Source organism: Leptonychotes weddellii, chromosome 12 (genome assembly GCF_054177405.1).
Source record: "Leptonychotes weddellii isolate Sample4059 chromosome 12, ASM5417740v2, whole genome shotgun sequence".
Classification (NCBI taxonomy): Eukaryota; Metazoa; Chordata; class Mammalia; order Carnivora; family Phocidae; genus Leptonychotes; species Leptonychotes weddellii.
In genome coordinates, this window is record NC_138380.1 from 90,171,243 (window position 1) to 90,184,479 (window position 13,237).

General features: G+C 46.0%; 1 protein-coding gene across 11 annotated transcripts in view; it reads right to left on the reverse strand.

Moving 5' to 3' along the window:
• Positions 1-6: 6 nt before the first annotated feature.
• Positions 7-13,237, reverse strand: part of IKZF1 (IKAROS family zinc finger 1) — a 91,421-nt gene continuing 78,190 nt past the window's right edge. For 8 of the 11 annotated variants that reach the window (XM_081800805.1, XM_081800803.1, XM_081800811.1 and 5 more), the window contains 2 exons: positions 9,256-9,390; positions 7-822 (listed from right to left, as the gene is read on the reverse strand). In XM_081800805.1, coding sequence (XP_081656931.1) covers positions 113-822; positions 9,256-9,390 — 845 coding nt within the window. In that variant the 3' untranslated portion in view covers positions 7-112. The remainder of the gene's footprint in view (positions 823-9,255; positions 9,391-13,237) is intronic. The other 3 variants (XM_081800813.1, XM_081800806.1, XM_081800810.1) reach the window with 2 other exon arrangements.

Sequence of the window (13,237 nt, forward strand, 5' to 3'; positions counted from 1 at the left end):
CCAAACGAAACGAAAAACCACCTAGAAATCAAAGCACAACGTTCTGGTCCAGTCCGGGGCTACTGGCAGGAGGGGAGGGCCCGGGGCCCCGCATGCCTCGCTCGGGCCCGGCTTAGCTCATGTGGAAGCGGTGCTCGCCCCGCGTGATGTGGGACGAGAACTCGTACCGGTCCTGACTGTGGTAGCCGCACATGTTGCACTCAAAAGGATCACGGAAGCCGTGACAGCCCATGTGGATGGTGTACATGACGTGGTCCAGGAAGAGCACCCGGCAGTGTTCGCACTTGTACACCTTCATGGGCTCCCCGCTCGTGCCGATCACCCGGAAGGCGTCCTGGGAGCTCTCGGAGGCCGCCCGCAGCACGTCGTAGGCGGGGTGCTCCTCCTTGATGGACAGGCCATTGCGGACGTGCGGGTTGATGTGGTTGGTCAGGTAGATGAGACTGCTCCGCTGCTCCTCGTTATTGCTCTCCGTGTCCGTCGAGTCTTGGCAGCTGTTGCTTGGGGACGCCTCCCGCTCGGAGGACACCGACTTGGCCTTGGAAAGCAGCAGCAGGTTCTCCACGGCGCTGTCCTGGGCTGAGTGGTTGGACCGCGGGGGCCCCTCCGCGTGGGGCTTGTGGAGCTGGTACATGGGGTTGATGACCGGCACCACCTCCGAGCTGCCGGGGGGCGTCTGCACCAGCGGGCGCAGGGACTCGGCCCCCAGGTAGCTGATGGCATTGTTGATGGCTTGGTCCATCACGTGGGTCTGCATCATCTCATTCTCTTTCTCGTAGCTGGCACTGTTGTCATAGGGCATGTCCGACAGGCACTTGTCCCCTGTGGGGGGGGGCAGGTGACAGTCAGTGAGGTCGCAGTAGCTCTGCGCATGACAGCGACAGCTGAAGTCTACACGGGTGTGGGGGGGACATCCCCACCTCAGGCTGTCCCAGTGCTCCGGCAGACACGCCACACAAACGCCTCCCAAATGGGGAAGGTGGAGATATCTCTGCCTATGGTCACCTAGCACACGGACCTGCCCGGAGTCTGCACTTAAACATGACGGGACAAATGAATCCGTGAACCAGAGTCAGGGTGGGTCAATATAAACAGCACACCTTCCAACTAAATACTCACCCACCACCTGTGTCTTTTCCTCTGGACGGTATAAAAGAACACTACTATATTTAATTTAAGATTAATATTTAAATGATGTATTTTCAATAGAGCCTTCTAAGTGATTTCCAGTAACTAGTGAACTTCTCATAAACTTAATTAAAGTACATTAGTATACAATTACTCATGATAGTATGCAATATACTTATTTAAAATAGTATTAGATGGGGGGCGCCTGGGTGATCAGTCGGTTGAGCGTCTGACTCTTGATTTTGGCTCAGGTCAGGAGCCCAGGGTTGTGGGATTGAGCTCCACGGTGGGTGTGGAGCCTGCTTGGGATTCTCTCTCTCCCTCTCCCTTTCCCTCTGCCTCTCCACCCCTGCATGCAATCCCTCTCTCTCTCTCTTAAATAAATAAATACATATTTAAATAAATAAATAAATAAAATAGTATTACATGATGGAATGTCAAATTCAGAACTTAATACTCAGAATAAAATTTAATCAAAAGATACAACTAGAAGGTTTATCGAAAGCTGACTTTGGGCTCTGAGAGTAAAAAGATGCTCAGGGACCATGTGCCACAGAGGTATGTGCAGGCAGGTTGGGGTCAAACCAAGGAAGCTCAGGGGAGAAGGTGTGCCATTCATCCAATCTTTCCAAAAATTGAACGGTGCTCAATGAACCACTGCTGAGGACTCTCAGCTCACGAGCTTCACCTCAAGAAACTTCTGGTCTAAGAGCAGAGTTTGCAGCAGTAGGCAAGCTTGTTGCTCCCTGGGAATGGTGAACCCTGAGACCAGCTCTGGCTTCTGAGTAAACATTTGCATCAAGATGCACCTTCTTGGAATACTGGTTATAGATTCAGTATGAACAGGGCTGCAGAAACAGCAGGTCTCAGGCTATGAAGTCTGATGAAGAAAAGCTTGTGTCACACGAGCTTCTGACCTAGAAGAGTCAGCCAGGTGAGTGGGGCTTGTGTCCCACACTGGGAGCAGCAAGGGGAAAGCAAGGGGAGAAGGAGTCCCCACACCCCCCACACTGACACCTGACCTCAAGGTCTCCTGCTAGCTCTTAGCAACAAGAGGACAAACTCCCTGGTAGTTCAAAACTTATGAACTAATTCTTTTAGAAAAATGTTTCTGACCACTGATAATTGTTCAGGGATCAGACCCATCATACTCTAAAGTATCTTTAGGCCTCATTTCTTGCTTGCAGAGGAGATTTATCACGAAACGGCTCAGCCTGCATTCATTCTAATCTACTGGTGGTCAGGAGGGGCACATGCCCTGATAGCGGAACAGTGTGATCCTCAGATTATAGAAAGGAAAACTGGCTGGTGACCAGTCACACCCTCTTCAGAAACGGAACATATGGATGGAATCTCTCCATGAGGTGGGCGGCAGGGAACACAGAGGTGGTGTTTCTCTCCCTTAAAAGTTCAAAGAAGTAATTCAGTAGCATTACTAACACCACACAGTTTTCCTCATCTTTGTGTTGAGGTGCTAAATATCTTTTTTGCTCTAATCCCGAACAGAAGGTTTGTAGGGACCCTGGTAGGGACAAGATGAGGCACAGATACTGAGGCTGATTTAGGTATGTATCAAAGTGTTTATAGCCCCACCAAAAATGGTGCTTTCCCACCTCATCATCCTGCTTCTTCTCTGGTTTTCCAAGCAACCATTAAAGTCCATTGTTTTTAAAACTTGGTCTCAACAACAAATGGACAGAAGAAAAAATCCATATATTGCAGATTACTGTGGCATATTGAAACTACCCACAGAATTTCCCTTCCCTAATACTCCACAAACTGAGAAGAATAAAAACCCACACCATTCACTTTGGCAATCAACTAAATAAAAGAATGTGTTCTAATGAAATAGTTAAAAAAAAAAAAATCAAGGACCAAGGAAAGATAATTCTGTCCTAAGACATACAGTAAAGGGTGTCTGCTGATCTGACTTCTAAAAAACCTTAAATATGAGTCAACAAAATCCTCAGCATTCTCCCTAATATCCTCATATCTGTAGAGAACCATTTCAAATAAGCATCTTCTTCCACTTCTGACCAAAAAGCAGTGAAAACCTCTGCTAGCAAGAACCAGGTGGCACTGGACAGGTGAGCAGTGAAGTGGGCTCTCCTGACAGGAGTCGGGTCCTCTATGGGGGGGGGCAGCCTGAAGCTCCTGGTGTCCCCCTGTGGGGCTGAGAAGCACTCTCTAACCAGGTACAGTGATAACTGGTTTAGGACATTTAAACAAATCTCAGGATGGGAGAGAGAGCAAAGAGAAAGTCTTTTAACAAAGACTGCACTTTGCCTCACCTGAACTACCCCCTCCACCCCATCCTTGGCATTCTTTCAGGATTTAGAAAAGTCGATAGCTCTCACAGGGGGAAAAAAAAAAGCCTCACATACAGTGGGAAGAACGTCAAAACGTCAATCAGGCTATATCAGCCCAAGTAGAATAGCAAGATGAAAAGAAATGTCATGATTATGGTGAAAATATTTTCTAGCAATACAAGGGAGGAAAGGAAGTAAAACAGACCAATGAGCCCATCCTAGGAAAAAAGCTTAACTCAAGGAATAGAGGAAATATCTCATAATTACTTTGTGACATGGACTCCATAAAAAAAAGTACTGAAAGATAGCATGGTAAAACAACAGAATGAGATGAGAAAAGATGTCAGATCTCAGGAAACAAAATGAGGTCCCAAACAGTTTTATAACAGAATGAATCCATGGATTTAGAAGCATTGAGTAATAGAACATAAGCTACTAAAAATGGAATGATTGACATAGAGGAAAAACACAAGATAATAAGTGTGAATGAATGTGAAAAAAGACAAAAAAATTAACTTAAGGAAATGCTAACAGATATGGAAGACAAATTATCCAACACAAGGACAACTGGTATCCCTGACAGAGATCACAAAGATGGAACAAAAGATGTCTCTATAAGGAAGAGAATTTCTCAGAAATAGAGAGGAAAAAAAGGGATTCCCCAAATTAAAATGGCAGGAAATTTTTATTCAGAATACAAAATACCAAGACACATCCTGTGAGGCTATTTAACTCTAAGGTTACGGAAAGAACTCTTCCAGCATTCAGGAAGAAAATGGAAACCACCTTGCAGAAAAAAATATCAGATTGGCCTTAGACATCTGCTTGACAACATTCAACAAGCAATGCCATTGTGGCACCACACACTCTGTCAAGATAGAAAGGCAACAGGTAGACATCCTTGAACACAAAACAACCGTGGAACTAGAACACCTATAGCACCTTCTTTTTTTTTTTTTTTTTTTTAAGAATTTCTTTATTTGTCAGAGAGAGTGAGAGAACACAAGCAGGGGGAGTGGCAGAGGGAGAAGCAGGCTCCCCGCTGAGTGCAGAGCCCAACACGGGGCTCGATCCCAGGACCCTGAGATCATAACCTGAGCCAAAGGCAGCTGCTTAACTGACTGAGCCACCCAGAGGCCCCCTATAGCACCTTTAATGTTAAGTCCAATCAGTTAAGAGAATAATCAAAATAAATAGAAATAGCAGTAAAAGGACTGAGTCTGAGCCTTGAATCTATTTAAATATAGAGTTAACAATAAGTAGCTAGGTTTCTGGGAGAATTAAGATTATGAAATAGAATGTGAATATTAGGAAGCAGGATGATGTAAAAATAATATAACTGAAGACAGGGGAATAAAATCATGTCCTTATTTCCCAAAGCTACAAGTCAGTAGATACTGCCTAAATGGAAACAAATGGATTAAAACATTGATTTGAAGGTCTTCATGTTTTAAATAATGCAGTACATCTTTCTAATCTTAGAAAAATCCTTTAAAAACAGTATCTTTTTGTGAGAAAATATTTACTTGAAGATCAGCCATGCCTCCAGTTTTACTTGTTTTTTTGTTCACCTCTTAAATTTAAGACAGCAATAAAAGTGATACTTTCATTTTGAAATAGCATCTGTAAAATGATAGAATCTTTACAGAAGTATTTATTTCACACCTGTCTGTCAATCCACCTGTTCATCATACTAGCCCCTCACATACGTATATATGGATAGAAAGATACTTAGAATAATGCTCAGCTACTCTTAATATTGGCAATTTCTGGATATTGGGGTTTTTGGGTAATTCTAAAACAATCATCTTTCCATTAAAATTCCTTATATTAACCATGTGTCATTTTAATAATGCAACAGAGTAGTGTTTTTCTTTTCAAAAAAAAGAAACTACACCAAGATAATTATAATGGATAGCAGGAATATTAATCATTGTTATTTTCCCCTTTCTCCTCTTTTGTATTTAAAAAGCTTTCTCAGGGCACTTGGGTGGCTCAGTCGGTTAAGCATCCAACTCTTGATTTCAGTGCAGGTCATGATCTCAGGGTTGTGAGATCGAGCCCCACATCCAGCTCTGTGCTCAGCGTGGAGTCTGCTTGAGATTCTCTCTCCCCCTCTCCCTCTGCCCCTCCCCTTCTCTCTCTCTAACAACAACAACAACAAGAAACAACACTTTCTCCCCGCAATTGCTCAGCAGACTAAGAACAATGAGTAGCGTTGCTATGTAACATTATTATCCCCTTTCTGTTGGGCTTCACTGATCCTGTTGACCTCTATCTGATGATCTCGAGGATGAGATCTTTGATGACATAATTGGTGAGGAATGTTGCTGGCAGAATCAATACCTACTTACAGTCATGCCAACGTGCAAGGTAAAAATTTTAATCATAGACCATGTATCAATTAAGCAAAATTATAGGCCATTCTGAGCAATATACCACAGGAAAATAATGTCACCTTTCATTTTTAAGGTGCTTTCTCAAGTTGAGAGCAGTGCCACACCCATTCTCCCTTTTGATCTTCAGAATAGCCCTGGGAAGGATGCAGGGCAGGAGGCATCACACCCATTTCACAGATGGGGACACTGAATCCAGTGATGTGCTCAAGGTCACCAGCCAATCATAGCTGGAGCTGGACCTGAACTCAGGTCTCTTGAATGCAGACCTGGAGCTCTTTCAACGGCTCCACCTGTGTGTATGATCATGTTTGATAACAGTTGCATTCCTACACACTTTCTGAATTTATATATAGGATAAAGTCAGCATCTAGAAGTTAAGAGGGACCTTAAGAGATCCATCTTTTCCCCTTCTTTCCTTCCTTCCTTCCTTCCTTCCTTCCTTCCTTCCTTCCTTCCTTCCTTCCTTCCTTCTTTCCTTCCTTCCTTCTTTCCTTCCTTCCTTCCCTCCTTGTTTCTTTCTTTCCACCCTCCCTTCCTTCCTTTTTTTTTTTATTTTTTATTTTAACAATGGAGAAGCTGTGACAAGTCAGGAGTGGTTGACTGAAATCCCATCACATTGAAGTGAGGACAAGCTAGGCATTTGGGGGTAGAAAGAGGCGTTGTTTTAGAAATAACTTATCAACCACCAAACTCTTGGGAAAACACCTAACAGAATACACAGCTGTTCCTGAGCCCTTTGTTCGAATCTCCATGCTGCTGTCCTCATCCTACTGTACCCATCACACTTCTCCTGTGCCCCCCTCTCCCCCGGGGACTTCTTTCTAACCTTGGCTTGGCTTGATTAGAGGTGTGGTGTTTTGTTTTGTTTTTTGTTTGTTTCTTTAAACACAGAAGCATCTAAATCTGAAGACAATACCTAACTCGTGGCCTCCTCCCAGGTGGCTACAGGAGAGGTTCACGGGTAGTCTCATTTGGTTGGAAGCCTCCAAAAGCTAGTATGGGCTGCGAAGTTTCATTGAAAAAAGTCCTCAGCAGGACTTGTCCAAATTCCCAACATGAAAGAGAAGCCGTGCCCAGCTTCCCAAAATCAGTGACCACTAATAACCTTGGCACACTTGCTATTGGGTCTTTGCTCCATCTCCCCTCCTGGTTACCCGGCAACTGCCCTCTGCGTCACCTGCCACCTGCTGCCCACTGCCCACCGCACCTTGCCCACTGCGCACCGCACCTTGGCCACTGTGCCCCGTGCCCCGCCCACTGTGCAACACACCCCGCCCACTGCGCCCTGAGCCCCGCCCACTGTGCACCGCGCCCCGCCCACTGTGCCCCGAGCCCCGCCCTCTGCGCACCGCCTGTGAGTGCTGTGTTCTCACCCAGACCACTGCGACTTGAAATCCCATCCCAACAGCCTATTCTGTGCTCAGGACCTTGTTCCCACTCTGCTCAGGAAATGCAGGGTCTCCCTCATTCCCACAGTCTAAGAGCGCACATTTATGTGCGTGACTCCCCACAGGGCGTCTCCAGCCAGTGGCCTGCAAAAGTGTTTTAAACTGGATCCTTCTTTCCCTCAACTCTCCCACCCCAGCCTGTGGCTAGCCTCTCAAATCTAATCAAATGGAGGCTTAAGTGCAAGACGGAGGCTGGAGCCCCAAGAACTTGGCCTCTCCTTGGTCCTCCCCCCTTCCTGCTGTCCCATCTGTCCTCTGGAACCCCAGGCCTCATTAACCATTAGCACCATTCTAGACCCACGCTCTCCCAACGCACATTTTCCAGGCTCCCATGTGGCCTCTATACCGGAAAGCCCTTGAAGATGAGCAGATCAAAACCAGAACTCTATCTTTTTCCAGAAACTGGCTTTACCATTTCTGTAAATGGCATCCTCCTCTCCTACCACCACCTGACTCACAGCTTCCACCCCCCCAGTCCCTGCCCTGACCCCCACGCCCCTCACCAAACCCCTCTGCTCTCTGCTCCGTTTCCTCCTCCTTCCCCGCCACCACTGGCCCTCTCCTTTTCCAGTCAACTTCTGGTACTTGTGGTCTGGTTTTCTAACAGGTGGCTCCCACCAAAAATATGCCAGTGCTTTTTCCTGCCTCCTGAGTTAAGGAGACATTTCCCACCTTGGCATTCAAAGGCCATTGATTCTGTGGCTAGAGCTTACTGGGACTTAACTTTTCTTGCTTCCCTGAGGGCACATGAATTAGCCTGGAACACTCCCTGCTCCTAGGTCAGGTCCCACATGTCTCCTCCCCGCCCCAGCCCCTACAACTGGTGTCACCATTTCCCTGTACTTTTATGTCTGTTTAGAATCCTGTCCCTTTCTTCCACTATTAATAGTGTGCTGAAATCCTAGTCCCCTGTCAGGGTCACTATCAGCTTCGTGAAACTTTCACTAATCATCATCTTTCCTGACCATGACCCTCCCCCACGGTCCTCTCTTCTGACAATGACCCTCCCCCGTGGTCCTCTTTCCTGACCATGACCCTCCCCCGTGGTCCTCTTTCCTGCACATGACCTTTCCCCCAGCGTTCTCTTTCCACGTTATCCTATTGATAATAGTTGACCTTTACACTAAGGGTTTCTAAATGTTCTCACATCCTTGATGTTAATTTATGTTCACAGAGCCCTGTGAGGTACATAAAGAATGGAACCAAGTCTCGGAGAGGTCAAGTAATGTCACCCAGGTGATAGCATTAACACGTGGCTGCGTGCTGACACCCTCAGGTTGGGACCCAAGCCCAGGGCGTTTCCACTCTTACACTGAGCTAATTAGGTATCATTCTTCCTGCACTTGCAGTGTGTGGCCTGATGAGGGCTGCTGGTGTATCTGTCTACCATCTACACTGGACAGCGAGCTAGAGGAAAGGGCCACCTTGCTCTTCCCTTTATCCCTCAAAGCACCTGGCAGGGGCAGAGATTCCACAGTGAGCACAGCGATCGTGGCTGTGCTCCCTCTTCCCTGGGTACTTCTCAGGGGCCAGTTGCTGTGCGATTCAAGGTAGCTCATGCAGGGGGCATTATGAACTTCTGAGCATCTGCAGCTCAGCAGGGGTGCTCAGGCAGCAGGTGAATCGGCTGTGTGGGGATCTCCCCCAGCCACGCTGGGCCCATGTTCTCGGCCCTGAGCACACTGACCCGGCCACCCCTGGAAGCACACAGGTGTCCACAGGCAGATCTCCTGGGTGCCCAGGACTCTGTAAGCCCACATCTAGGAAAAATTGCCCGGATAAGACTTCTTATGTGCAAGAAGTCTATTAGAAAAAAATCCAAAATATTTAAGACATGGTAAGCCTGCCGATGTTTGCTTTTTAAAAAAAATGAGATGCTTTTTCTTTCTCCTACTCTCAGCTAATGGCCACCCGAGTCTAAAGCACCCGCGTAGTTGTTTTTTTAAGAGACAGCAAACATTGGACTCTTACCAACAAATTTCTGAGGCATAGAGCTCTTACGTTTGGCGACGTTACTTGCTAGTCTGTCCAGCACGAGGGATCTCTCTGATCCTATCTTGCACAGATCTTCTGCCATCCCACTCTGATTAGCTTCTTCTTTAATGACTAAAGTCAAAGACAGTTAGAGAGGCCAGTTTAGAAACGCTTACAGTTGAAAGAATTTGGTCGCGTCCCGCGCTAAATCTGACATTTGTTAAGCGCCTACGAGAGCCAGGCCCTTCGTAGGAGGGATGATGATGATGATGACGATGATGATGGTGATGATGATGATTTCTAATCTCCCCAGCAACTCTGCCAGGCAGACAGAGTCTGCCCACAGCCACCTGCTAATGACACCTGGGGACCGCACGTTATCTTCCACAACCAAAGAAAACAAGCACTGTCACCAGAAGCTGAATGTGATTAAGCACTTGTGTCCCTCTGATGAGTCCTCCTAACTTTTCAAGGGCTCCCAAATCCACTACTCATCAGCTGGCTGAGAATCCAAGAATTGTCAGAGCTGGAAATGATCTAAGGGTCCGATGCCATCGGCTGGCACAGTGAAGTGAGATGCAGAAATGCGACAGAGAATCCTGACAACACGGGGGTGGGGGGAAGAATCCAGAGCTCTTGATCCCGGAACACACAGCAAACTCTGGAAAATCAACACCTAACTGCAGAACACCTAGACCCTACAGGGTAAGTGTTGACGTAGGGAGTATTTCTAGCCCTGTCTTTCTCTACATTGTTTCTTTCCATAATTGAAGAGACAACTTTGTATCCTGTGGAGTCCATCCATATTCTAGTTTTTATGTTGGATGCTTGGAAATAGAACTCTTTCATGTGCCTGCAATGTATCCTAATGTACGAGGAGCTGAAAATGTCAATTATATTCCAAATAGCTATTCAATCTTTCCAGCACCATTTCTGAATGGTCCACCTCAATCCCACTGCCGTATACCTCCTCCTGCTTTCTCAGATACGACACGCTGATTTAGCACAAGACCTGTAGGCTTATCCACTCCTATTCTCGATTTCTGTCTATTCTTCAAAGAGCTCCACATTAGCTGCATGTGAATACAGCACTAGACATTACTCTTCCTTTTTGAAAATGCCAATCCCCTCCTCTGTTCTTCTAGATATTCCAATACGATTTACAGACACATTTTATGTGAAAACCATGCCTTGATTTGGGAAGACACATGCCTGCAGTGTCTGGCCCTCCCCCTCTCCACCTCCCACCTTTGCTTTCTGGCCCCATCATGGTGAGACAGCTGTCCTCATTATGTCCTGAGCATTGCCTGCAAAGATGATTTCTAAGTGTTTCAGGTCTTCATTGCTATTATGAAGACCATTTTGGAAACATATATTTCAAATTGGTTATTATCGCTGGTATATGCAGTTTTTTAACATTGGAAATGTGTGTTTGCTATTCGATGGGCAAACATAATAATCTATATCCTGATTTAGATGAAGGCTACATACAAAACCCACACAGCCCAATTCCAGTGGTTGTACATTTGACCTATCAAGCTCATATGCTTCCTCACATGTCCCTGCTTCTCCGCCAAGCCCCAACCAGGACCCCTGCAGCACTTCAAGTGGAGTTACGTCCCCAACAGGCCACAGGGCCTCCTGAGAGCAGAGATGCTCAGAGTCATCACAGTGAGGGACAAAGGAGTCCAAAGCTCCCAGGTCAGTGGCTACCCCGTCTTCGATGCATTTTCCCCTAAGAGCTTGTAACACGATTTGTGTACCTGATGGATCATCTTCCAAACGCTCAAGAGAAACTTACTTTTTCCATGAGGGAAATTACAACAGAGGACCAACAAGCCTTTAACTAAATAAAGTTATATTCAGAAAAATTAAACTTTCCCACATCCTAGCTAAGCTAGGCTTTGTTTTTACAGAATCCCAAAGAATGGCCCCAACCTATGGGGACTGAAGAGGGGGGAGGCTGTCTGGGTGTCCATCTGAGCACCGAAGGGGCTGGTCTCGGGCGCCGTGGGAAGGACAGGGCACGAGAAGGCACAGGTTCGGCCAGACCTACCACAGCAAAGCTAAGTGAGCAAGGACCACCGGCCAGACCTACCCACACCCCAGCAGCCCAATGCCTGCCCTCTGAATCCCAGATGTCAGCTTGTAGGACTAGCACTGAAGTGCTTTTATGGATTCCCTCCACACCCCGAGTTCCTTCACTGCACACAGGAAACCTTCTTTATCTCCTGAACACAGGAACATAAGGACACATCACTGTGGTATTCCTAATGATCTGATCACCGAAGGGAACAAATTAGCATTTCAACACGGAGGTGATTCTGGCAAGAGGGTAAGATATATCGCGGACATATAAGCTCACGGACATAGACAGCCAAGAGAGGAGACCAGTCAGGTGTCAAAACTTCAGTGACTGACATTTGTATGTTCACGTGAGTGCGTGATGCATGTCGATGCTCCCTAAGGCTCTCTCCTCTTTCTCCCAGAGCCTTTCTGCGAGGTTGGCCAGGCCAGAATTATCACTCCTACTTGAGAGCCCAGGGTTGCATTCACAAACAGATTCAGAGATGCAACCTGAACCCAGGTCTTAGGGACACAGAAGCTGCTCTCCCCTGGATCAGCCTGGGCTGACTTCCTAACGCGTTCCTTCAGTAACAAAATGGCAGAGAAAACCAATGTGCTCTGTCTGTGTCTCTTGTTCATTTTGTCTTAGAAATTCCATGTGTATGGTTTTAAAGGAAATTCAGATCACTGTGCTCAAAGAGGGCTCAGTATTGTAGATAATAAATTGCAGCAAATATCTGTTGGGTAGATAAATGGCTTATTTAAACATGGATCAGTCCATTTTGGAAATATATATTTCAAATTCGTTCTTATAGCTGGTATATGCAATTTTTCAACATTGGAAATATCTGTTTTTCATTAAATGGGCAAACATAAAAGCTCACACCCTGACTTATATGAAGGATACACACAATATCCATAAAAACCTAATCCCACCGGTCGTATGCTTGACCTATTGAGCTAATACACTTCCTCACATGTCCCTCCTTCTCGGCAAAGCAGGGCACGGTGGCACTTACTTCCAAGATCCATTAATTTATTTTTGGCAGGAAAACACAATGTCTGAATGTTTAGATTTTATTCTAAAGGAGCATCATCCTCCTCTCATCCCTTAGACACCACCTTGGGGTTTGGCCACAAATTGATGACTATTACATTGTTACTACTGTTTTAGTACCTAATTTCCTCTCTTCTAGTAACCCTCAATACCTTTCCATTCTAGAAACAGACCTCAGACTTTGGAGAAGGCTAACTGAAAATGTAATGGGATCTCCTGATTTTACAGGTGAGAAGAGTAAGGCCCGGGGAGATCAACAGTCAGCCCCTAGATCAACAGCTGATGGGTGGGGAAGGCAACCCTAGAACCAGGGAGCTCTGGCCATGTAACACGCTGCCCGTGGGTGCCAAAACCATTCGATTCTTAGAACGCCTTTCTGACCATTTGTCTCTCCTGCTCTCACCTGTCCTTAGTCTGAGTGCTCTTGAACTTACTCAGTGCCGCTCAACCATACGCTCAAAAATGGTTAGGATCCTAAGTTGTCTGCTATGTGCATTTCACCCTAATAAAAATCCAGTAAGTGACCACATAAAATTTAAAATGATAAAAGTGATCTTCATGTTCCCTGGTCGATTTCCTTTATGAGCCATTCATTCAAGTCAGAGAGCTGAATGAGGTTTTAAAAAATTTTCAACTCTTAATTTAACTTCTGCTCCTGGGTCCGATGATGAGCTTTCCCTTGGTGGCACCAAGCAAGCGGTGTTTTGAAAGAGGTTAGCTTCAGTTGATCTATTCATAAATTTGTTATGTCTTAAAAAGTTAGAAAGGTGCCTTTTATCCCACCACCGTCCCTCTGAGTAAATTCAGCCTCCTGCAAATTCAGCCATCTGTTTACATCCTTCACTTTACATTATC